Raw genomic sequence first — 24,110 nt, 5'->3', positions numbered from 1 at the left:
GGAGAGAACTACGCTGCTGTCGAGGACATTACAGCGTTTAAATCAACAGTTATGTGGATGTTAAAAAGCTCAGGGACTTGAACCAAAAAGACGCAGATATCCTGAATAATCAGGTTGATCTGTTCGACCAGCAGGCCCGCTCTGCTGGGTCTCAGTTTAACCACGCTGTGCCTTCAAACATCAAAGATGTCTAAGAGGCAATTAGCAAAAGTTTCATGAGATGAAAAGTGAGCATCAGTTCATATAACTTTATGTGTTTATAAGCTTATTGTAAATATTTGTTTGTGTGTGATGTTATATTATCTAAATGACAGAATGTATTCTAAGTAAGGGACATTTCTTTGACATTAAAGTGAAACATCTATGACCTGGATGACCTTCACAGGTATCTCACTTTGTGATTTTAATTTGATATTTGTATTTTTACCTTGTTCTGTATAATTCTGTGAAACACCTTAAATATGTCTGATCATTTACCTGTGAAGTTTTTACATTCTTGAATCTGCAGAAACGATTAGTTTTTTAACCACAGTAAAAATGTTACACGTGTTTAAGGAATCAGTTTTCTGTATGTTTGCTTCTGTTCCTTAAATAACGGCTGTCCTGTGTTAGCTTCTGCAGCCTGTGTAAAGATATGAAATAAAAACCTTGTGAATCGAATGTGAGTCAATAAAACATTATTTAATGTCTGTCATTAATCATGAATCCACAACACAGCAGTTTGTTTAGTGAGTAGGAAAAAAAACGTGAGTATTTACATCTACTGTCATACACGTCACAGTTTATACTCATGCTAACACGATAAAGACTTTTATGTACAGGAAACACTTCTCGGCATCATCGCACAAAGAAATGCCGTCATAGTAAATCTCTATCTGGATTTGACATTGATGCAAAATACACAAAGTAACAACAAACGTCCTCTCAGACGCCCTGAAAGAATCTGAATCATTAGACAAAAGGAACGCGTTTTGTTTGTCGTTTAGGTTTAAAAACAGTTGAAACATCAGAAAGTACAAGGCAAGACGATCACAATCTACATGTTTACAAGGTTCGCCCTTTATGGTCCGTATAAATACACTCTCTCCTTTTTATGTACACAGACATCAACCCGTGGCCTCCGTGCGCCTCGCATTGTTCCTCTTATCTTCATTTACAGCAAAATCATAGAAACACAAACAAAGTGAGTCCAGTGGTTTTAGTTTCACGACATGCTCTCTGCTAGTCTAACCGGTGCTTCACTTTGTGACAGTTATCTGTGTAATAAAGCTGCAGTTAGCACATGAGACGATCCGCACGTCTCCTCCTTCCTCCAAAGAGAGCTTATTGTTTCAAAAAACATCTCGATAATAAAGTGTGAATAAGAATCCTACAGGAACAACACTCGTAAAGAAACAGCAAATAATTCAATGTGGACTTTAATAAAGGAAACCTCTGATCATAACAGACTTTGCATATTTTTTCTTCTATATCCAGAAACAGCAATCATGTGAGGGTCACGAACACAGGCGGCAGCTAATGATTATTATAATTACTGAATAATCACCTGCTCTATAAATCGACAGAAACACAGTGAGGCGATGTCTTTCAATATAAAGACATTCAGTTCAACATGTTCCAGCATCATTTCAGAGGCTGGAAACGGAATTTTACGCCATATTTGCAATAAATTAGAACCGTGAGAACGTTTTTACTGAATGTTCTCTTTTAGAACAGATATTTGTTCTGATCATTCTGACACCACACGGATGCAGAAACACGCTGCTCGTTTCAATATTAACAACCTGAACAGCAGCTTCGCCATCTCAACTGAGTTTCTGCTGAATGTTGAGCAATCCTGGTTTTAAAAGAAGCAACTTACTGTTAAAAAAAGGGTTTTTTTAATGTCGTCAGACACTTAAAATAACGATCTTGACGTACTTTGTTTTGGAGCATCTGCTGCAAGGATTACGATGTTTCCAGTAAAACCTGCTTACAACTGCCGGCTGAAACTTTCGAACAAAACTTTTTATACCTTTTGTCCATTTAGACTAGGGATGCACGATATTGGATTTTTTGCCGATATTTTCCAACCCTTTTTGCTGATTTCGATATATTTACATATTATTGTTTTTTTCCACCTAATTGCAGAGAACATCGAGTCTCCCCTGAAGTGGAATTGATATCATGCCAGCTCTTGTTGTCGTGGCCGACTGGCAGATGCAGACATAACATAAAACAGTGCTTTTTAAAATGTTCACATTCACTGAGCAATATAAGAAAAATACTTCAACGTAGGTTGTGTACAAAATGCCAAATTTATTTGTTTGTAACTTTTCTTTTTTTCTTTTTTCATCGAGCATTTAGGCAGAATTAAAGCGTTGTTTTATCGGCGGAAAATATCGGCAGAAAAATGACACATCCGCCGATGCCCATGTGTCATTTTAAGCCATAATGTGCAGATACCGATAACGTGCCGATAATATCGTGCATCCCTAATTTAGACCCCTGAATATGTTGAACGGGGGCCAGGGTTTAAAAGTATTGCAATTCCACTTTAAAACTTTAAAAACAATATACAACACATGTATAATCTGCTGGCTGCTGTAGTTTGGAGTAGATGTCTCGTTAACAGGAGGAAATAGTTTGATTGGGACTATACCTAAGAGCAGCCTTTGGATGTGACGGTACATTTTTGCGGGCTTTCTGGTGTAGCCAGCGTTTAGCGATAAACAACTTCCAGCCCAGACTTCCTTCTCCGTGCGCTGCATTGTTTACAGTCCAGTCAGCAGCTTGAGAAGCGACCGTGTGTTCAGATCAAAGTGAAGGTAAATTCTCCCTCCAGATGTGTCTGCTAAATAAACAACGTCATCTCTTGGTTCGTCCCATCCCCCGGAGGAGCGCCCGTTCATCTGTCTGTGCTGAGTCTCAGTCTCACTGTAAACAGGAAGTTACACAGAGGCTGCACTCTGGCTTACTGCAGCGGGATGAAGCCCAAACAGAAACAGATTCTCTTGTGATCGACTTTAATTAACGGCTCTTCAGTTTGCTGAAAGAACAACATCATGATGCAGATTAGGAACAACATGAAGCTTTGTCAGGTCTGTCCTCAAGAGGAGAAGAACACTACTTTAACATGAGACGGAGGGCGGAGCCATCATTTATGATTCATTCGAGGAAGTCGGGGAATCTTAACGCTGAACGGCTTTCATCACACGACGTCAAGTGAATTTGTCTCAAGCTGAATTTTTGATCTAGAACAGAGTGTTAGCTGTTAGCTGTTAGCATGCAGATGTCTGTTCATAGAAGCTAAATCGAGCCAGGATGTCATTAGGGCTGATCGCCTGCTTCTGCTCTCCACACGGACTGTTTTTCCTGCATACACCGCAGCCTGCTGATACGTGATTGGTCAGTACTACTCTGACTACAAACATGTTATAAACAGTACACCTTCCGGCAGGTTAATACACATCTGTTGTTATTAATGATCGAAACAGGAAGGTTTTGGAGTAGGAACGAGTCAAAATAAGAACATGCAAATGAAAAGTTTTTAGGTTTGCTGTTTCTTTAAGAGGTCGTTTAAGACTTTGTGATTGCACCACATACCTGTCTGCCTGCAGTGAGATTGTAAAGAAGCATCAGGTCAACCACTCTGAGCATGTCGAACAGCTGTGACAGAAACAGTCCGCTAACAGCTGATCACAGGTTTGTTGTTTTTAACCAAAGAGGAGAGGAGGGAGGAGGCGGATAATACGATGGCAGTGAGAAAACAATCTGAGCTGGAGGATAAAAGACAAGTTAGTACATTTTAAAAACAAAAACAAACAACCCTTCACAGTTCTGTAACACCAGGAGCACAGAGGTTCAATCTCATTTCACTTCCTGCGTGTTTCTTCCTCCTGAACTATAAAGACATCAGTGCACACGAGTTCTCCAGTGCTTCACGTAGTTTCACCTTTGTGCATCGCTCACAGTCTCCGCTTAAGCTGCAACTTTCAATGATAGCTCATGCATATAAAACTGTTTCCTCATTAAAAAATGTACAGTTCATTGCTTTCATAAAAAATGGCAAAAAGTGTATAATTATTATAGTTAATATTCTATAAACGTCATCTATGTGAAGCCTCCTCGTCTAAAATAAAACCCCTCACAGGTTACCAAAGCGTTTCACACATCACAAGCTTCATTTCATTTATTCCTCGACCCCTGAAATTGTGGGATTTGACGTTTTTTCAGGAGCTGCAGCGTCAAAGACCTGCGAGTGTTTGTGTGTGTGAGGCGTCGTCACGTCCGTCCCGTTAAACAAGTGCACGTCACGAATCATCAAGCAGCTACAAACGGCTCCGGAGGCCGTTTATCTTGCATATTTCTACACCGGTTTCACCTTCAACCAAAAATATAAGGATTAAATATTATTATATTTCTGTATACTGTGTTACATTTAAATACACACTTTTATTGTTGGAAAATATAAATACTTGTCAGCTCCATCAGGCCCATTGTTTGTTGTTGTTGCAGAAGAATGGTGGAGGTGATTTACAGCCTCAGTGTGTCTTTATTTTTATATTTATTTGCTTTTGTGTTCAGTGAGATCATCACTTTATCTTTGCTTAGCATCTAAATAATCCCAAACATCATCACAGACTCCCGAACAACTGTAACTCCTTTGAAATGTTTTCATTGTTGTGTGTCATTAAGTGTTTCTGGTGCTTTGTTAAAGTGCTGCTTGTTTAAGAGAGAATCACTTTTCAGTCCTTTCACGTAAACCTTCTGAATGTTTGATCAATGTTATGAATGAAAATCAAATCAACGGCTGATATGAGAGAGGTGAATATCTGTGCAGGTTCAGGTCAGGCGTGAGAGCATTAAGAAAAACGTCTCATTGGACGTCACCATGAGGGATTCGGTGAAGTTTTCATGACATACCTCCTCTGGATTTACTGACATAAATGGAGCTTAAGGTGCTCGTACGTGGATGCAGTGACATGAGGAAGGTCAGGTGGTTAAAGGATGATGAGGATGAGGATGGGCTGTGAGAGAAGACATCATTTGAACCTTTATCTTTCCAGCTTTCACCCTCATTGATCAGTTCAGTTATTGGACCTGGACACCTGGGAGGAATCTTCTCTCATCACTCAATCACTCAGTTCCCGGCCTCTGCCCTCATTTCTTTCCTCTGAAAAAGTTTCTAATCTGTTTATTTCTCTTCCACAAGTCTCCCCAGCCGACGCCTCACTCCTCGCTGATGCCGTGCTCCCACGCCACCTTCGCCTGCTCCTCCTTGGTTGCAGCGATTATGGGCTGGGAGATCTTGCGCGGCATGGGCCGTGGAGCAGGAGGAGGGACAGCAGACTGGGGGTTGAGGGGGTCTTCTTCAGGGATGCAGCCCTCTCTGAGGTAGGGTTTGGGGGGCAGGGCTGGAGGCTCGTGGAGGTGGTACAGAGGCGGGTGATGGGGGAGGTAGTGTGGGTGGAAGTGGTGGTGGTAGAAGTGGTGGTGGTGTTGGGGTTGTTGCAGCCCGTCCTGCTGCTGTGGTTGTTGTGGAGCTCCACTGGAGGCCGAACCTGGAGCCTGGGGCTGCATTTGGCCCCCTGTCTGGGCCGGGGTGACGCCTCCTGGGGCGGAGTGGCTGCGACAGGGTGTGGGTTTGACTCCGTCCAGGACCTCAGGCTCAGAGACGCTGTACCTGACTGGCTGGTAGGGCGAGTCCAGGTCCTCCTGGTCGGTGGTCCAGGCCTGGCTGCTGGGGACGGACTCCAGGGTGTCTGTGCGACTGGCGGGGGGGTCGGAGGAGGAGGCGGGGCCGCCGAAGTTGCTCTCGCTGAGGGAGGAGACTCCAGAGCTGGCGCTGCCTGACAAGGTGGAGTTACTGCCATCCAGGATGGACTGTGGACTGGTGGGCGAGGCAGGTATAGGGTGCAGGGGAGACTGGGAGAGAGAGAAAGATGGGGGAGGGGGGTTAGCAGGGACATCCAGTACGTTCAACAACTGCTTTTTAAAAGTATTGTAAAGTGATGATCTGATGATTATTAAGGATCCGTCAGACACAAAGACGAAGAACAAAGTATGGTAGAAATGATTATTAGTAGTATTAATAATACCTTACCTGGTACTGAAAAGCCAACTGATTTCTATAACAAAGCTGATGATGACAAGCTGTATCTTTTCATTTCTCTGATGGACTCCATTTGTCTTTTACTAAAAAAGAATATTTATAATCTGGATTTAAACAGCTCAAATATGTACCTCCACTGTTCAATAATCCGCTCGGACCACTTTTGAGCTCGATGAAATCTCAGCATTGTGTTTGTAAAACACTAAAAGTCTTTAAGAATCAAAAGACATCTTTGACTCAAGTTTTGTGTTTCCGGTTCAAACAGGCATCAGAAAATTAAATCCTTAGACTGGATATAAGAAGTGTACATGTGTGACTGTCGCTCTGAAGCCTTGAGTTTGGTCATTTTGCTGTCGCCATGTTGTTTATTCGAGCCACAAGTGACCGTAGCTGGATGAGAGCAAATGCTAGAACTAGCTTGGTTAGCAAGTTGTATCCTTAAAATACAGAACTTGTGATATTAATAAAGATGCTAACTTTGGCTAGCTAAAACAGGCTATTAAGAAAACGTACTTAGAAAAAGTAAGCAGCAGTCTTTAAGATCAACTGGAAGCTGAAACATTTTACAGGTCACTGTGGGGTTTTTTTGCTTTAAATGGGCCTTTATTCACTAAATGAACATCATGCTGTATCGAAAAGACTCGAAACTAGAGATTAAGGCCAAAACTCAGCTGGAAATGTTTTGTTCTAAGAACGTTCTGAGAACGTTACATGCGATGTTCTGCTAATGTTTTGAGCGGGAAGTTTTTATTTGGTTCCCAGAATGTTCCTTTTAATAGCAGGAGAACGTTCTCTGAAAACATGTTCAGAACGCTGCAGTGAGAATGTTCAAATCACATTTCAGAAACGTTTTATAAATCAAGTTCTGATAGTTCAGGCCGCACTAACATCCTGAAAAGATCCTCAGCATGTTGCAGTGAACATGTTCTACCTTCGCTTTTATGTGACATTGAGGCGTTCTGACGTCTCGATAACATCCTGAAAAGATCCTCAGGATGTTGCAGTTAAAACGTTTTGTCTTAGTTTAAGTTTTAACGTTACAAGAACTTTATTTGAAATGATAAACATCCTTAAAAATGTTATGAATATGAGATTAAAACGATTTCTTTCAAACATCATTAGAACTTGTAGGTGTTAGCCGATGTTATGGGAACGTTCCCTGCCAGCTGGGAAACTTGTTAGGAAAGTGTTTACTAAGGTAATGCATCAATCAGAGTATCATACTCATTTCAAGCTTCATATTTCACTCTCTGATACCTGTGGAGTAGCTTAGCATAATTTACAGTAAGAAAAACTTTTCTCACACAGCCTCTGCCTGAAACGACTCAGCCAGCTCTGTCCCTTTAAGAAACCCCGCCCCTACAAGACCGCTTTCTTCTGATTGGTCAGCTCTCCAAGGCCTGCTGAGGCTGCATTTTGTGACATCATGAAGTGCAGCGTGTAGAAAAAACCTGCCTTCACAGCAGCCTGCAGACTGAGCTGAGCAGCCTGGGGATTACTCCGACATACTTTTACCAACAGATCTGAAACTTCACCCACGTTTAGTCTGAACATCCAACACTGTAACATCATATATATGTCTGACAACATGAACAGCATAATACCCCCCCTTTAAGTTGCCTCCTGCTGGCCGTAAGACAGAATGCAGGTTTAAAGCAGTTTCACTTTCAAACCTGAAAACATCCACTCTTACAAACAGTCTATGAGTAAAACCTAAATGAAACTGAAAGGGAAGGAAAACAGGACAACACACAGAAACAAGAGGAGGATGTTAATAACAGAAAGCAGAACATTCAAATGTGAAACCAGACAGACAAAAGGATCCTAGATGATTAGTTTCTCTTAAATCTCGAGGTACAGCTCACTGACATCTCCCAGATTAGACATTTTGAAACTCATCTATGGACTGTTGTAAGAATCAGAGTGGGAAATTTGGGTTTTGGGAAAGCACACAGTGACGGATTGAACACAAACTAAACACACAGTCTTTCTCTGGATGGCTCGTTGTGTTCTCCAGTTTTAAATGCTTCACATTTGTTGTGCTACTTTTATCCTAAAAGTCGTCGTTTGTGAAGTAACTTTAAATGCAATTTCATTTAAAGTCATCATGCCAAAGTCATGCAGAGATAAAACACTTTTCAACGACATTATGTGAGATTGTAAAGCATCCTGACCAGAGTGCAAACAGACAGGCAGACAGACTATCATCAGTCAGACCAGTACGAGGAGTAAAGAGGAGAAGCAGGAAGAGGAGGAGGAGGGTACCTTTCTTAAGGAGCGCGCAGGGAGAGCTGGAGGGAGGTCGCTGGACTGGTGGTGGAAAGCATCAAAGTGCATCGACAGGTGTTGCCCTACAGGGGGAGACACAGCAGGACTGACTGAGAGAGATCCGCATGCACACACAAACACACATACTTGTTCTTGCTACAACATGGGGACACCTGCGAGGAGGGTACAAATGGGGACCCCACTTAGGTCTGTCTGCTCCTGTGGGGACGTGCCTATTGTGTCTTATCACAAACAATCGATGTTACACATTTATCTTCAGAGGACACTTTTACATACGATTACAAACCTGTTTAAGGTAAGCAATGAAGGGTAAGACTCACTAAAGGGCTTATGAAAGTGATAATCTCAAACTGCCCACTGATGAAAGCCTTTACATCTGCAGTATTACAGACTGGGTGTCTGTGGCGACTTTTGTGGAAGAAAATCTCAAGCGGCGCCCAGTTAGTGACACGCTTTCCATCAGCCAGCAGTGGTTGGTCTGCCAGAGAGGGTAGGCGGAGCTAAGCGGCTGCTTTTCCGCTCTCTGCAAGTGTTGCGAGTAAACAGTAATCTACTATGGCTGAACAAACAAAGAAAAGATGGATGACTACAGATACAACTTCAACAAGAAGTGAAAATCCAAAGAAGAAGAAACAAACTCGACGCTCAGATGAAGGCAAACAGTCTGAAAAGGAAAGCGACCGTCAGCCAGGAAAATCAAGAGTTACAACCGGAGCCAACCGTGGACGTCACACATGCAGCACTGTCTGGATATCTGGGAAGTGTGCTCCTGCAGTTACCGTTTATCACCATAGGTGCCGCCAAAGAGAACGAAACTGAGATCTTCGAGATAACAACTTTAAACTAGAATTGTGCCTGTATTACACACACACAGACAGACACACACACTCAGACCACAGAGGAAAGGGAGGGTGGGAGGAGGGAGAGGAAGGGCAGGGACGTAAAAGAGAAAGAGAGAGGGAAGGAAGGAAGTAGAAGTGGGCAGGAGGAGGTTTTGGGAGGGAGTAGTTGGAGCAGAGAGGAGGTGGAGGAGTGTGCGTGGGAGGAAAGATGTGCTTTCTCTGAATTCCCTCCAATTCCAGATTTAAAATGTAATTTTTCCTGTTGTTAAAATGGGAGTTTCTAAGCTGGTTATTTGGTTTTGATGCATTTATAATGTTGAGCTTATTTCAGATGTGACCAGAAAGATACAGAGTCAAACACTCAGGAAACACTTTCTTTCTCACTGACTGTCGTATCGAGATATGCAGACAGTTTTTATTTCACATGATGAGTTTTTAAGATATTGTTTTTCTGTCAGCTGCCAGGACACCTGAACACTTCATTGGCCCAAAGCTTATCTCCACCCTAAAGCCTGAGCAGTAAACCCTCTCCGACCTTGCTCACGCCAGGCACCAATATGAGCATTTCTATGGAGTCAAATAACGGACAAAAAGCCTGCAAAACAATATCTGAAAATCATTTCACAGGCCCTAATTGTGTTTCTAGTTTGTGTGCATGTAAAAAAATGCATCCAAGTATCTAAATTTGTGAATCTGTAAATAAGTTTTGCAGGTGTACATTTTTTTGTGCTCACAGATTAGATTTGCAAGTGTTTAAAAAGTTGTTGTAGCTGTAGAAACTATTTGTGTTTGTGGACTTAAAATGTGTGCCACAATATTTTCCACTTTGAGATTTCACGAAGTCTGAGTTACAGACACACAAATTTCCTACGTGCATGTGTGAACCTGAAGTTTTGACTGTTTCTTGATGCCTCAGCTAACCAGCCAATCATCTCGCCTCCACGTTATCCACCGACCATCCAATCGGAGGAAGCTAAACTGTCCGATCAAGGCGCAATTAATTCAAGCGTGTGCGTTCATGGTGGCCGTCAGCAGGTGTAGTATTGACAGAAGAGAGAGAGAGAGACGAGACTGTGAATTTATTAATTATCAGACTTTGTAACGTTAGACGCCACTGGAGCGGAGTGTCTCTGTTGACTGCTGTGCAAAACCACAACTTTATAACATGAGCGCAGCTTCTGTTGAGAAATGGCTCCTGATCGACAGCTAGCACTACTTTTAGATGACTCTGCCCAGTGTCGGGCTCTGAGCACAGAGGTGTGTTTGTGTTAAGTTCGCTAACTAGCACAGGGGCTTCGGGAGTTCGGAGTTATCTGGCCTGCAGGGGAAGACATGGCCCGGGCGCTACCAACACAGTCCCTGAGACCAACAGAGCTCAGTTTGAGCACAGGGACGGTGGTTTTCTTGCTCAGGCATCCTGAGATGGGCAAAAACGGATGCCCAACCTCCCTCTCACTCATCTCCCATCCTCACCGTGTCGTAATCAACCTCAGTCCAGTCAGGCTAGAACCAGTTGCGACCTGATTGGACAGTTTAGCTTCCTCTGATTGGATGGTGAGTGGACAGCCTAGATGCAGCTGATTGGCTGGTTAGCTGAGGCATAAAGAAAGGGTCAAAATTCGTGCATGTAACTATGAGCTCGTAGCCTGTGAATATTATTTTGCGAACTCAAATCTTTTTGAACGTTATTTGACCTCATACTTTTGTGATTGGAAAAATAGACACAACAATGATGTCCAACAAAATCACACCAACTTCAGCTCAGGCCATTTACACAGAAACATAATGCACAAACAAACACTACACACACACATGGTCATGAACATACACAAACCAAACAGACACACAAAGACAAAGACAACACACAAACACACAATAATATATTTAACACACACACACACACACACACACACACACAGTGAACAGTAGTGTCATACCATGAGGCAGGTTGCGTGGGGGGACAGGAGGCGCCATGACACTGCCAACATGGGCGGAGAGAAAGGGGAGGGCTTCTCTGGTACCACTGTCCAAACTCCAACTACTGGGAGTGGTGAGGACTGGAGGAGGAGGAGGAGGAGGAGAGACGGGGAGGAGGAGGACAGAGAGGGGAGGAGGAAGAACAGAGAGAGGAGAGGAAGGTAGGAGAGGGGAGAGAGAAGAAGAGAGGAGAGGAAGACAGGAATGGAGAGAAGGGGCAGAGAGGGGGGAGGAAAAGATTAAGAAAGGAGAGGAGATGAGGAAGAAACAAGTGAGGATATAGGACGGAGAAGAGGGGAGAAAGAAAAGGAGAGGAGTGGGGTGAGAAGGAGAGAGTGGATGGCAGAGGAGAAGAAATGAGGGCAAAAAGAGAGGACGAAAGAAGAAAGAGGAGGGGAGATGAGAGGAAGGAAGTGGGGAGGGCAGAAGAGAGGAGAAGGGTGAGGAAACAAGGAAAGAAGAGGACAGAGGAAGGAGGAGAAGAAGGGAGAAGGGGAAAAAGAGGAAGGGAGTGGATGAAAGAAAAAACAGAAAGAAAAGGAGAGGAGGACACAAGTGGAGAGACAAGATAGAGGGGAGAAGAGAGAAGAAAAAGAGGAGGAGACAAGAGAGAGGAGTGGAAGGAAAATAGGAAAGGGACAGGAGGAAAAAAGAGGAGAAGAAGGGAGGAGAGAAATGGAGAGGAGAAGAGGGAGAGGACAGGAGAGAAAAGAGGAGGAGAGGAGAAGAAGCAAGCAGAGGAGACGTGTGAGAGTGTATCTTTAACATGTAATCTGTCTGCTGTAACATCAGTATGAGTGGGCGCTCTTACCTTTCTCAGCCACAGACAGGTTGGGGTCACTGCAGGGTTTACAGGGACCGATCACCTGGTGGAACAACGCTCGCTGCAGGTTGGTTGGCTGAGGAGAAAGGAAAGGCACTTCATGAGGGATCAAATAATCACCGTACAATACGCTTCTGGGTCGTTGCTGTTATAGCTTCTTGTAATTCTCATCACCTGCAGCCCTCCTTACCTGTCCGTTCTCTGTGAGGTTGGAGTACATGGCACTGCTCGGCCTCTCTCTGTGCGGCGGCAGCAGCATCAGCATCTCCCTGTTGTGTCTGTATTTGTCTGGCAGAGACGGAGAGCCGACTGCACAGCGACACACAGGAGAGGAAATGTTCAAAGGACATTATAAAATATTTGCTGATTTAATAATTCACCAGGTAGAACACAGAATGTGAGCTGCTTACCTCTGATGGTGGAGGGGGCGGAGTTTATCATCTGAGAGGGCGCAGAGTGGGTGGAGCTAAGGCTGGAGGAGGAGGGGCTCGCCTGCAGCCAGAAAGTTGTGATTGTGAGCAAATAAAAAACTGCAATATTTTCATAACACGATACTGCAGCAACATGAGAGCGGTGAATTCAGCTGAGTGGAAAACTGAATGAGAAATGACCCTGACAGCACAGAGAGCCACTGACCTGCATGCGGTAGAAGTCCTCGGGGTTCTCCACCACCATGCCATCAGCCAGGATCAGCAGACTGCCTACGTTCCCCGCCTCACTGGAGTTGTGAGAGGAGAGAGAGGAGGAGGAGTTGCGCACCGGAGTCAAAACAGCTATGGGACTGGGAGGAGGCAACCAAGGACGGGTGGTGGGAGAAAAAGGATGGAGGGAGAAGAGAAGGTACGGTAGAGAGGAAAGGAAGGAACGAGGAGAGAGAGAGGGTAACAGCACAGAGAGGAGAGGATGGGAGGAAGGGAAAAAAGGGCAGAGCGAGGAGCCATGCAGAGAACAACAACAACAACAAAAAACAGGAGAGCAAACAACAACCAGAACATGCGAGAAGTAATTTGGTGAGAATGATGCAGGTGTTTCAGCCAAGATCATGCAAAGGGCGAGATGTAAGGTGGTTTGATATGAGAGGACAGACAGAGAGAAAGAGAGAGAAAAGACAAATGGTGGAATTTCAGAAAGTGTGATGTGTGCCGTCGACTGTTGAAGATACACAGAAGCAGCGAAGAAATCAGAGATCATTCATGAGAGACTCAGCAGGTGAAAGCAGTGGTCAGTGACGGGAGGAGAGATGGAGACGAGCTGTGAGAGGAAGATGTGTGTGACTTTAAAGACCCCCTCCATCTTGGTCTTAAAATGAGGCGTGGTTATGTTGCGGAAGCAGAAAACAATTGACCAACAAAAACCTGGTCTTAAGTCGATGCTATTTTTAAGGTAGTAAGCCTGGGACACTGCACACCTGAGCAGCATGTAACGGCTGCCTTAATGACCTTCTGCATGCAGTGCGTCAGCGGTAATGTTGAAGTGGCTCGGCTCTGGGAGACTGGGAATTTTGTTCTCTCTTCTGCTGACGTCTTTATACAGCAATCAGCATCGAGCCGCCTTGCTGGGGATTTGAGGACATGCTCACTTCTACCTCCTCCTACACCTGTGTAAGCTTCAGGAGCTTTGGTGGATTCCTGCTTGAGCCCTGCACGCTCCAACAACTCCAGCCGTGCACGACCCGGACTGAGACTGAGAATTATACCAGACATGCACACAGGCAGCTAAGTGCTACCGACAACCATGTGCACAAATGTTACTGACTATCCAGTGTCCATTCAATGCAGTAGTGATTATAGCCAAGCTACGATCCAGCAGCACAGATAAGTAAATTGGACCTCTCAGTTGCATGCGTCACATATCAGAGGAATGTGCTTCGGCAAAACGAGGAGTGACAGAGGAGACGCTTGATGTAGTTAAGTGTTGTTAAATTGCAAGTCTTTAATTTAAAGGAGCAGTTCGCCCCTGGAAAAAGCCACTCAGTCAAAGCTGGTGTTCTCTGCAATCAATAGAAGCAATAATATTTGTAATTGGCGCCATAGCTGCAGAGAAAGTTGTTTCCTACAACACCCAGCATGCATTGCGCCCCTCCCTCTGAAAGAAACGACCCAGCAGGGGACTCTGGAGTGAAATACTACCGTTTATGCTGCAGGCAACGACTCAGAGCGGGACAGGACGAGAATATACCGGTGGATTGTCTAAAAAATCTTCAGGTCTGCAGTCGACATTTCAAACCTGACGATGTTGATCGAGACATGACATCGGAGGTTAGCGTCCTAGATTGAGGAAGTGTCGTTTAGCGAGCTCCCTGGCCTCCACCAGATGACATGTTTTACGTAGTCTGGCGGAGGTTTTCCAGCGCCCATTGGAGAAGCAGATAGCGTCCTCCAAAGGCACAGAGCGATATTGCATTATTTTTTTCCTACCATAATGGCATTAGCTCCCCATAATAGCATGATGAGACTGAGGTTGAAAATCGTCAAACTGGCCCTTTAACTCGTCAGAGTTGTCGATCGGGACCAAGTTTTATCAAACATTAGCATCGCACAGAGTGATACAAAGCCAAAGTCAGCTGCAGAGTTAGAGGCGGAGACTATTTGATTATTCTTTGATCTGCACATGCTCAGTGACGGCACATCGAAGCCATTCTAAGGTGTTACTGGACTTAGAAGAGTTAAATCAATGTCAGGAGAGGAACTTTAAAGTGTGAAGAAGATGTGAATGATGAAGTGTAAAAGGCTGTCGCTCGATAAAGACAAAACAGAAGATCTCAAAGTGTAAGGTCTCGCTCAGTGACAAAGTGAAAAATGTGTGTATATGTGTGTGTGTGTGTGTGTGTGTGTGTGTGTGTGTGTGTGTGCTGACCTGTGCCGGTGCATGAGTTTGAAGCTCTCGGGGCTCATGGGGCTGTGGGAGGCCAGGATCCCTCGGGGGGTGTTGGCTCCTGATCCGGCTTTGTCCAAACCAGGCAGACCCTGTAACGCCACATAGAAGCACTGCTCTGAATATTCACACTGCTCGCTCATACCTGCACGCTTCATGTGTGTTTAAGCTGCTTTTTGACACTCTGATGTTAGCTGGAAGCATGATAACACCCTCTTTGAAGAAGCTGCTAATGAGCTTCCTCCCTGTGATGATCCAGCCTTTGGGCATGTTAACAATAGAAGGAATCCTCTTGTAGACTTTACATTAGTTTAGCTTTGAATCAGGAACAGTTACACAATCATTTCTGATTTTGTGCGTGTGTTTTTCTTATTATATTTCTCCCCTGAGCTCTGCAGAGTTTAAGAAAAGCTTTAAATAAGATAAAGTTGTTTGTGTGAATGTCTTCCTGCACTCACATGGCACAGGCTGCTCCTCATCATCTGGAACTGATCTATCAGCTTCTTGTGCAGGGGACGCATTTCTGGGTGCACCAGCTTCTCGTGCACGGCCAGGCCGACTCCCAGGACGTGGACCTGACGGGAAACATCAAGACGTCATTCAACATCACTTTGACTGTGCAGAGTTAAATCTCTCATGTATTTTTCCTCATATTTACCTTATGTTCCTTATATTTAAACTATCACAGAGCATTAATCCTACATTTTGGACTAGCCTGACTTTTGCAGCCAATTGTTTTTTACACAAGAAATTACTAACTAACTAACAAAAAATGAACTAAAATATAAATGTAATCATTTCTGGCTTTCAGCAAGATTGTCAATATGTTTTTCCCCCATTTAACACCTTAACAAACTGACAGTTGTTAAATTATAGTTTCATCTTTTCATATGTTCCCATCCTGAAAACCTCCCTTCTTTATATCTTTATTCTTTATGCAAGTGGCGAGTGGCAATCTATCACCAAAACTGTCAGGAGAAGAATTCAATGCATGTAAGACTCCACTGACAGAAATATGTTTTGATCTTGCAGAACATTTGTTGTTTTACCATTGTCTCACTCCTTTAGTTATTTGTGTTATTGTTTGTTTTTCAACATAGAAAATAACTATGGGTTGAGGCAGTGGTGGAAATAAACTCCCCAAGTTTTGAATGCTTTTTTCCAATGGAGTCTGGTGACGCATCGGCTGTGTGTGTACAAAAAAACCCATCTTACTCTTTAACAACAAGGTCTGTCTCTCTATACCGCTTGTCATGTTCAGGGTCGCGGGCGGCTGTAGCCAATCCCAGCTGTCATTAGGCGAGAGGCGGGGTTACACCTGGACTGATCACCAGTCAATCACAGGGCTGACACACGGAGACAGACAACCATTCACGCTCACATTCACACCTACGGGCACCAATGAACATAACGTTGTCTTTGGACTGTGGGAGGAAGCCGGAGAACCCGGAGGGAACCCACATATGCTCGGGGAGAACATGCAGACTCCACACAGAAAGGCCCACTATGTCTGAACCAGGATTCAAACCAGGAACCTTCTAGCTGTGAGGTGACAGCACTAACCACTGCACCACCGTGCAGCCTTTAAATGAACTTAAAAGTCACAATAAAGTTTTATTTTAGTGGTTATTGTTACTCAAGATACTGTAGGATGATTTATAGTGACTTCCCGTGACGTTGTAAAGTAACATAAAGAGGTCTGAAAACATTGGCCCATGTAGAGCAATAACAGAAGTCTCACCTGCTCCTGCATCAGGTCTTTGAGCTGTGTGATCTTCTCAGTGTCTTCAGGGTGGCTGGTGATGTACTCCTTATCAAAGAAAGCCTGGAGAAACAGATCAATGTTTAACTTTCAAAACAGATAACTAAATACGCTTACAAAGATCCTGCATCTCTAAACCAGTGGGCCATTTTTATTGTTTCCTTTTAAACAAATATCTGAACTACAGGAGAAGGGTTACAAGTCAAGATTCACCAATTTACCCAGCATTCCCTGCACTGATCACTGCATCAGTTCCGCCCATGCTAACACAGAGCAGATGGAGAATCTACAGATGTGACTGACAGCATGAACTAGATATTGTTTGGTGGGTGCTTGTGTCCGACCTCTTGGTATCTGGCGATGCCTCCGTTGACGGCAGCATCGATGACTCCGTTGAGCGTCATGCTGAGCAGGTTGATGTTTCCGTGCAGCTGCTTGTGTTGGTACTGGCTGATCAGAGTCCGCAGCTCCTGGTTCTTATTCTCCACCACAGAGATGGCGTTTTCTAACGGACTCACCTCCACCTGAGTGAGAGACGAGGAAGTCATCTGAATATGGTGTTCTGCTGCCTTTGTCTTCTCAGCCACAAATCATACCATGCTTAATTCCCAGCTCTGTTTCTTACTGGGGCCCTGGTTTTACACATTCTGGGGTCTAAATGACTAAAAAGTAGTCATGAAGCTGCAAAAGGTTTTGAGATTGCTCCAGTAGATTGCTTCTGTCTGCAGCCGCGAAAAAGTCTGTAATTGCTGCAACGTAATCCCAACAGGAAATGTCACCTGATCGAAGCACGTCTGCGAAAAGGATCCCATCACAGATAGACATTTTTGTTACAGAGGAAGAGGATTGTTTTAACCAGAAACAGAAGTTACATCGCTCTCTTCAAAGACACCAGACTCCACTGAAAAAAACAGTGATTTTACCTCACAGAACACAGGAGCTGCTCGTCTATAACTGCCTCCTTCGGTTTGTTTTTGGTGTTGTTGTGATCCGAATGAAGACTTTGAAGACACCAAAGTCCCAAAACAAAATAAACAAACTAGTAAACAGTAGAAAAGCAGCTCCTGTGTTCTGCAATGTAAAATGACTGTTTTTGTCAATGGAGTCTGGTGGCTTTAAAGAGAGCGTCTGTTACTGGTTAAAACAATCATCTTCCTCTGTAGAGATCATTTCTGTAATGTTGTCAGACACTTAGAATAACAATCTGAGCCCAAACTTTAATTGGACGTACTGTGATCGGGTGTTAAGTTGCACCAACTACAGCCTTTAAAGCGGCTGCTAGCTGAAATAATCAACTGAAGCAATTCAAAAAGTGTTTGTACCTAATTATAATTTAAATCCCAAACATACAATTTAAATATCCAGGATTAAATTTCCCCTGCACACAAACTTCTGTTGCAGCTGACAGGAGCATTAAACAAAAGTAACATGCAGGGTGTTTCAGGGAGAGACCTATAAGACTCTGAGGGGCAGGACAGCAAATTTGAAGCTTTCCTAATATAGTGACTCTCACAAGAGGTTTGAATAAAGGGCAGGATATTTGGCCTTAATGTGAAAAGCCACATGGGTATTCTAGTTTGCAGAAAGATGACTCACCAGCTCTCTCTTCTCCACCTCGAACCAGCGCGAGATACCAGGCAGAGGGTGAGTGAGGATCAGGGTGGTCCTCTCGATCCAAAGACTCTGAAAGACAACAAACAGACAAACTGTCCTGAATCCACGAGGCGACGCGATCCATCTCAACGTCACTGAGGTCTAAAACACTGAAATCTTGTTAAAGTGTAACATCGTTGTCCTGGATAGTTTGTTTGTCAAGTTACATTTCCATGCTGTATTTATTTAATTCTCATTCAGTTTCTCATTTTCCTCCATGTTGAATGACCAGTGTTTGCTGTGATTTTGCAAACTAGCCAGCTACCAGCAACACCAGAACATGGGAACAAAACGAGCAGAGAGACCACATGACGGCCTTTGGATGGAGAACAAGGCAGATGTTTAAAAAGATGGAGTGTTTATCTCCAGCTCTCCAGCAGCTGTGAGACAGAGTGTTTGAACTTTTCCCGCTTACCTTGAACTCATTGTCTCTGTCCTTGGGTCCTTTGTGGAACGGTCGGTCGTAACGGAAACGGCGAACGTTGTTGACCCGGTAGAAGCTCTTGATGCGGTCGGGGACTCGGTCCATCTGGAGGACGGTGACGCTCTCCGGCACCGGAGTTACAGCGTAGATCTGGAGGTCTGAGCCGAGGAGGAGGGGGGTCAAAGACATAACTGGGTGTACGGAGAACACACACTGATTTATAGAAATATTACTGTATATTATGATCCTTAAAAACATGCGAGTCATTATTTTTAAATCAGTAAAGGATACACTGTGCGTCACACTGCAGAATGGCTTCGTCCGGCTGATTGGGGTGCTGCATCGCAATGGCCTGAGGGAATTCTCCCAGCATCCTTTGCTGGAAGGCCTCTAGCCTTTCGTAGTCATGGCCACGACACACAAACTCTTTGTTCTGGTGCGGAGAGTCAAAACAAACTGAGTTAAAGGACTGATCATACAGACTATGTTTTGCTTTTATTTTAAGCACTGAGCTCGCTTTTAGGGTTTTATCTTTTTTATTACTGACCAATCACATAAGAGAAAACTTTATAGACAATATATTGCAGGTTAAAGAAACTAACATGTACAACAAATCTAAAAGATAAAAGTTTAACTCACTCTGAGGAAGAAGGGGAACTTCCTGCCGTAGAATCCGACCCGGAAGAACTCCGGCTCCAGACGCTGCTGCTCCATGATGTTGTCATAGTATGCTGCCTCCATTTTCTACATCGTAAAACACATGTTAAGAGGATGAAGTCATTTTAAATTTTAGCATCAGAAAATGCTGTTTGGAGTCACTGATGTGTGTGATGCAGCTCACCCGGATCCAGCTCAGACTCTGGTAGTCGTACAGAGACTCATACTGGAAGGCCAGCTCCCTGCACAGAGGAATACCAAACTCCCAACACTGGTGGAATCACACAGAGAGAGAGAGAGAGAGAGAGAGAGGGGGAGAGACTTTGTTAGTGTTTGAATAAGTCAGGACCCCCGTTAGCTTCATTAAAGATGTGTGCGTCCTCTCCTCACCTTCCCCTTGTTGAAGTAGTGGATGACTTTGCGGCAGAGCCCCTCCTTGCGGTGCCACTCGGTCTGAGCGGGATAATGTAGGAACTCTTTGAGGGGCCGCTCGTCCCAGTGCAGCAGCTCCCAGTACAGCAGCAGAGTGAACGCAGCCTCTGTGGACAAACAGGACAGTCAGACATCCTCCACACAGACGACTGAAGGTGATGTACCATCATGTGTGCTTGTACCTGTGTAGTTCTCAGCCTGCAGGTGCATGTCACACAGCTTGTGGATGTAGCGGATGTACATCTCCTCCTTGTTGATCTCAGACTTGTAGAAATTCTGACCAGATACAAAACAAACACAATGTTAACGTGCTGAACTGTGTTTATCTTATTAGTAAAGGCTTTTGCCATTTTTAAAGTAAATAATTCATCCTATGAAGGGGTCGTTGTATGGGGGGAAAAAACTCCAACATAAAGTGTAACATGCAAGTGTCCTTCAAAAACAATCCAAGGCACTCTGTAGGATTTCTGTAGGATTAAAAAGGAGTTATTTCACATGGCAAAAATAAACTTTTAAAATAGCCGACGTGCTGCAACAAACTTAGTCTTCATCAGTGCACGTCATGCAGTGTTTTGCACACGTTTGTTGAGTCACCTGAGTGGGAGGATCATTCCCAGTTCTGCATACCGGTCTTTTAGTCTTCCTTTAGTCCGCCTACATTAGTCTGACCACAGCAAACCTGAAGTATCCAAAGAGTGCATGTATGCAGGGCTGTGCACAGGTATTTTTGGGGTCAGGGGGTCAAGAAAAAAAAAAGGGCACTGCCGCCATCCATGATCACACATTATGTTGATAACATGGGAGCTGTTTATATTGTACTGAACCACATTGTTCCAAGAAGAAGCCACAGATTTGACATGTTTTGAAAAAGTAATGTCAGCCAGTGTTCAGTTGTTAATAATTCAGTCTCATTAGATCAGTGGTTTCTTTGAGAAGTTCCTGGATCACATAAAAAGTGTTGTTTTGGTTGATTTCATAATTAAAACAATCCTGAGTGATATCATTCACTGTAACCGAACTGCGGTGACAAGTTTTCAGACATGTTGAAAAGTTAATCGATAGAGACGAAATCATTTTGGAGGGGATGTGGGGAATGCAGAGTCCTTCCTAAACTTTACATTGCCATCTTTATATCTGATAGAATTAAAATAATAATATATATATGTATATCTGGGGGCACAAGGGCAGGGGCTCAAGCCGCCCTTATATCTGTGCACGTGCCTGCCTGTGTGTGATTACTACAAAGACGGAGCAGCACTTCTTCTCCTTTGTCTTCAAACTGTAAATAAATGAGGTCCTCTGTGAAAATCAGTAGTCTGGTGAAAGAGGAATCGCTTTGAGCTAGCTTTCCTCTTGCACATGTTGGCAGTAGTAGAATAATAAAGTACTGGATTTAATTGCACAATAGCAGCTAGCATAGACAAGCAGCTAAGCAGCGCCCGTAATTAGTTTTTCATGTTGACTTTACCGCTGTAAATTCAGGCTAGTGTCCTGATCGGTAATTCAATTTGGTTGTATATTTCAATGTTTCCCAAAGTCTCAATTTTTCTGCTCATTCAAACCAAAAAATATTTTTATGGGCTGTAAAACGCCAGATTAGTGTGGATGCTAGTGTAAATTGTAAATACAAAAAATCATCGTATGTAAGCGAGCCATGCTTTCTCACTCAGCATGCAGAAATGTTACCTATCTGATGGAGCCCTCTGTGTAGTGACCGTGCTTTCACACCACTTTCATGCGATCAGATGAAGCAGCTATCAGCTACCTTCAGATTAACTGGTGTCAATTTAGTGGTAAAAAAAAATCTTTTTGGATTTATTTTGGATTCAGGAGGGACGTGTTGCAAACACAGGTGCTGTTCCAGAACAGCAGACATAAATAGATATTTATCGCACGCTTCTTATCGTTATCGCAATATTGAACAGCGTAATCGCACATCACAGAATTTTCTTATATCATGCAGGCCAGGTGTAAACACAGCAAAGGAAACACATTTCTAAACCAAAAACAGATAAATGTTTTGCTCTCCGGATATTAGTTGTAACTGTACTGAAATGTTTGTCTGGACAGAACTCGTTAAAGTTTGAAAACTCTGTTTTATTTAGAAAAGTTTGGCTTCAGCCAGAAGCATCAACATGAAATCAATCCTACCAGGAGGTTCACAGTGCAGCCGATCTTCTTGTTCTCCGTCTCATCTCCCTTCATGCAGTCCCTGAAAACAAGTTTAACAAACAACTTACAGTAAACTTTGCTGCGTCGGCCTCTTGAATTCAGTATGATGTGAGGTTATCTGTCTAAAGAAGTGTCTAATACATTAAAGGACAATTTGAGCAGAAGATTATGATATTGTTGTGAGGATAAGACCAAGGCCTTCTGGGAGATGTAGTTGTTGAATGTAAACAAAAACAATTTTCAAAAAATCAGTTATTTAAACATACAAGTTATTTAAACAACAAGTTACATTTCTAACTGAAAATTACTGAAAACTAAAATAAAGTCAGTTTTATCATAGAAATACAAAAGCACAAATACATTATATATTTTAAGTTTTATGTGCATGTTTGTAAGAAGGACGGTCCTGTGTGTTACCTGTAGTCCAGCAGTCGTTCCATCAGACGTGTGACCGAGGTGACGAAGGAGATCCCCGTCTCTCTCCACGTCTCCTGCTCGATCTTCTCCAGCAGGCTTCAAGAAGGAAAACAGACGCAAATCAGACGATGTTCTGTTTTTACAAACTGCTGATGAACCACAGCTCACATCTCGTGATCTGGTGCTATGACTGAGAGCCAACTGAGCTGTATAAAGCTGGTTTACATTTTTAAAGACCCCCTCCAGTGAAAATCCAGAGTTTAACCTTGTAAACATCTCCATGTGGTGTTCTTCATGTGCTACAAGACATATCAGGGACAACATCAGCATCATCTCCATGGCTGGGCCTGTCTGCTTTTAAACTGCAGTGTACCAAGGACAGGCTGAACAACACGTTTTCAGGTTGGCAGGTTTGAGACGTCACAAATCTGAGGTGCCAATCCTGTCAAGCTCGCTAAGTTTCAACAAGTTGCCACTAAACTATGACAGAGACGTGTTTTGTTTTCGAGACGGAGGGGGTGGTTGGAAATTTGCATAGTGGGCGGGGCCTATGCAGATTGAAATTTGTTTTTTTTGTTTTTTTCTTGAGAGGATTTTTACAAGGTAATTAAACAGATTTTGCTTTAAAACATGACTGGTCTTTGAGATTAGTTAAACATGTTAGTTAGCAAAGGGAAGAAAGTTAATCTTTGGTTTCCCTGGAAAATATCATGTTGCGGAGTATTTTAAGAGGAATGAGGGTCTGTTTGTTACTGAAGAACTTAAAACGTTACCTTTATAAATACATATATTCTGAGACAGGAAGAAGTGGCTGACTGGTCAATTCACTTCCCTGGATTGACAGACTTGATAATCAAACAGGAAACACAACTTTCACATCACACATAAGAAACCTATTTTTCCCCACAGTGTGGTCCGTTGCAGCTCTTTAAGACAGTTTTACAAAAGCACAGGTGATGTCATACCTGGGGTAGGGCCCAAACAGCTGGGTTCTAGTCCCGCAGCACAGAGCGAAGCAAACAACAGCAGTGTTAGAGCAGAAACATGAGAGTTATATTCTGTTATCAGAGAGAGAGACAGGGCAAGGATTCACAGTGGATTAAAAGCAGAGAGAGAGAGAGAGACAGGACGGAAGGACTATTAGAGAGAGAGACAGGACGGAAGGACTACTAGAGAGAGGGACAGGATGGAAGGACTACTAGAGAGAGGGACAGGATGGAAGGACTACTAGAGAGAGGGACAGGATGGAAGGACTATTAGAGAGAGAGACAGGACGGAAGGACTACTAGAGAGAGAGACAGGACGGAAGGACTACTAGAGAGAGGGACAGGATGGAAGAACTATTAGAGAGAGAGACAGGATGGAAGGACTACTAGAGAGAGAGACAGGATGGAAGGACTACTAGAGAGAGGGACAGGATGGAAGGACTACTAGAGAGAGAGACAGGACGGAAGGACTACTAGAGAGAAAGACAGGATGGAAGGACTACTAGAGAGAGGGACAGGATGGAAGGACTACTAGAGAGAGAGACAGGATGGAAGGACTACTAGAGAGAGAGACAGGACGGAAGGACTACTAGAGAGAAAGACAGGATGGAAGGACTACTAGAGAGAGAGACAGGACAGAAGGACTATTAGAGAGAGAGACAGGACGGAAGGACTACTAGAGAGAGAGACAGGACGGAAGGACTATTA

At 43.6% G+C, this 24,110-nt stretch overlaps 1 protein-coding gene across 1 annotated transcript in view; it reads right to left on the bottom strand.

Annotated features, from left to right (window-relative positions):
• Positions 1–660: 660 nt before the first annotated feature.
• Positions 661–24,110, bottom strand: part of LOC138605277 (dedicator of cytokinesis protein 3-like) — a 30,668-nt gene continuing 7,218 nt past the window's right edge. The window contains exons 7-27 of the mRNA XM_069677423.1: positions 23,382–23,408; positions 22,417–22,512; positions 21,979–22,039; positions 20,010–20,103; positions 19,786–19,934; positions 19,580–19,666; positions 19,378–19,482; positions 19,030–19,171; positions 18,730–18,896; positions 18,258–18,344; positions 17,006–17,185; positions 16,641–16,724; positions 15,358–15,474; positions 14,882–14,991; positions 12,662–12,743; positions 12,436–12,517; positions 12,216–12,334; positions 12,014–12,101; positions 11,163–11,282; positions 8,360–8,445; positions 661–5,907 (exon numbers count right to left, since the gene is read on the bottom strand). Coding sequence (XP_069533524.1) covers positions 5,212–5,907; positions 8,360–8,445; positions 11,163–11,282; positions 12,014–12,101; positions 12,216–12,334; positions 12,436–12,517; positions 12,662–12,743; positions 14,882–14,991; positions 15,358–15,474; positions 16,641–16,724; positions 17,006–17,185; positions 18,258–18,344; positions 18,730–18,896; positions 19,030–19,171; positions 19,378–19,482; positions 19,580–19,666; positions 19,786–19,934; positions 20,010–20,103; positions 21,979–22,039; positions 22,417–22,512; positions 23,382–23,408 — 2,779 coding nt within the window. The 3' untranslated portion in view covers positions 661–5,211. The remainder of the gene's footprint in view (positions 5,908–8,359; positions 8,446–11,162; positions 11,283–12,013; positions 12,102–12,215; positions 12,335–12,435; positions 12,518–12,661; positions 12,744–14,881; positions 14,992–15,357; positions 15,475–16,640; positions 16,725–17,005; positions 17,186–18,257; positions 18,345–18,729; positions 18,897–19,029; positions 19,172–19,377; positions 19,483–19,579; positions 19,667–19,785; positions 19,935–20,009; positions 20,104–21,978; positions 22,040–22,416; positions 22,513–23,381; positions 23,409–24,110) is intronic.

This window comes from Semicossyphus pulcher, unplaced genomic scaffold (genome assembly GCF_022749685.1).
Source record: "Semicossyphus pulcher isolate SPU_LCO1_2020_fin unplaced genomic scaffold, fSemPul1.0.p SCAF_3, whole genome shotgun sequence".
Taxonomy (NCBI): Eukaryota; Metazoa; Chordata; class Actinopteri; order Labriformes; family Labridae; genus Semicossyphus; species Semicossyphus pulcher.
Note: the sequence above shows the minus strand (reverse complement) of the source record. Positions and strands in the feature narration are given on the sequence as shown.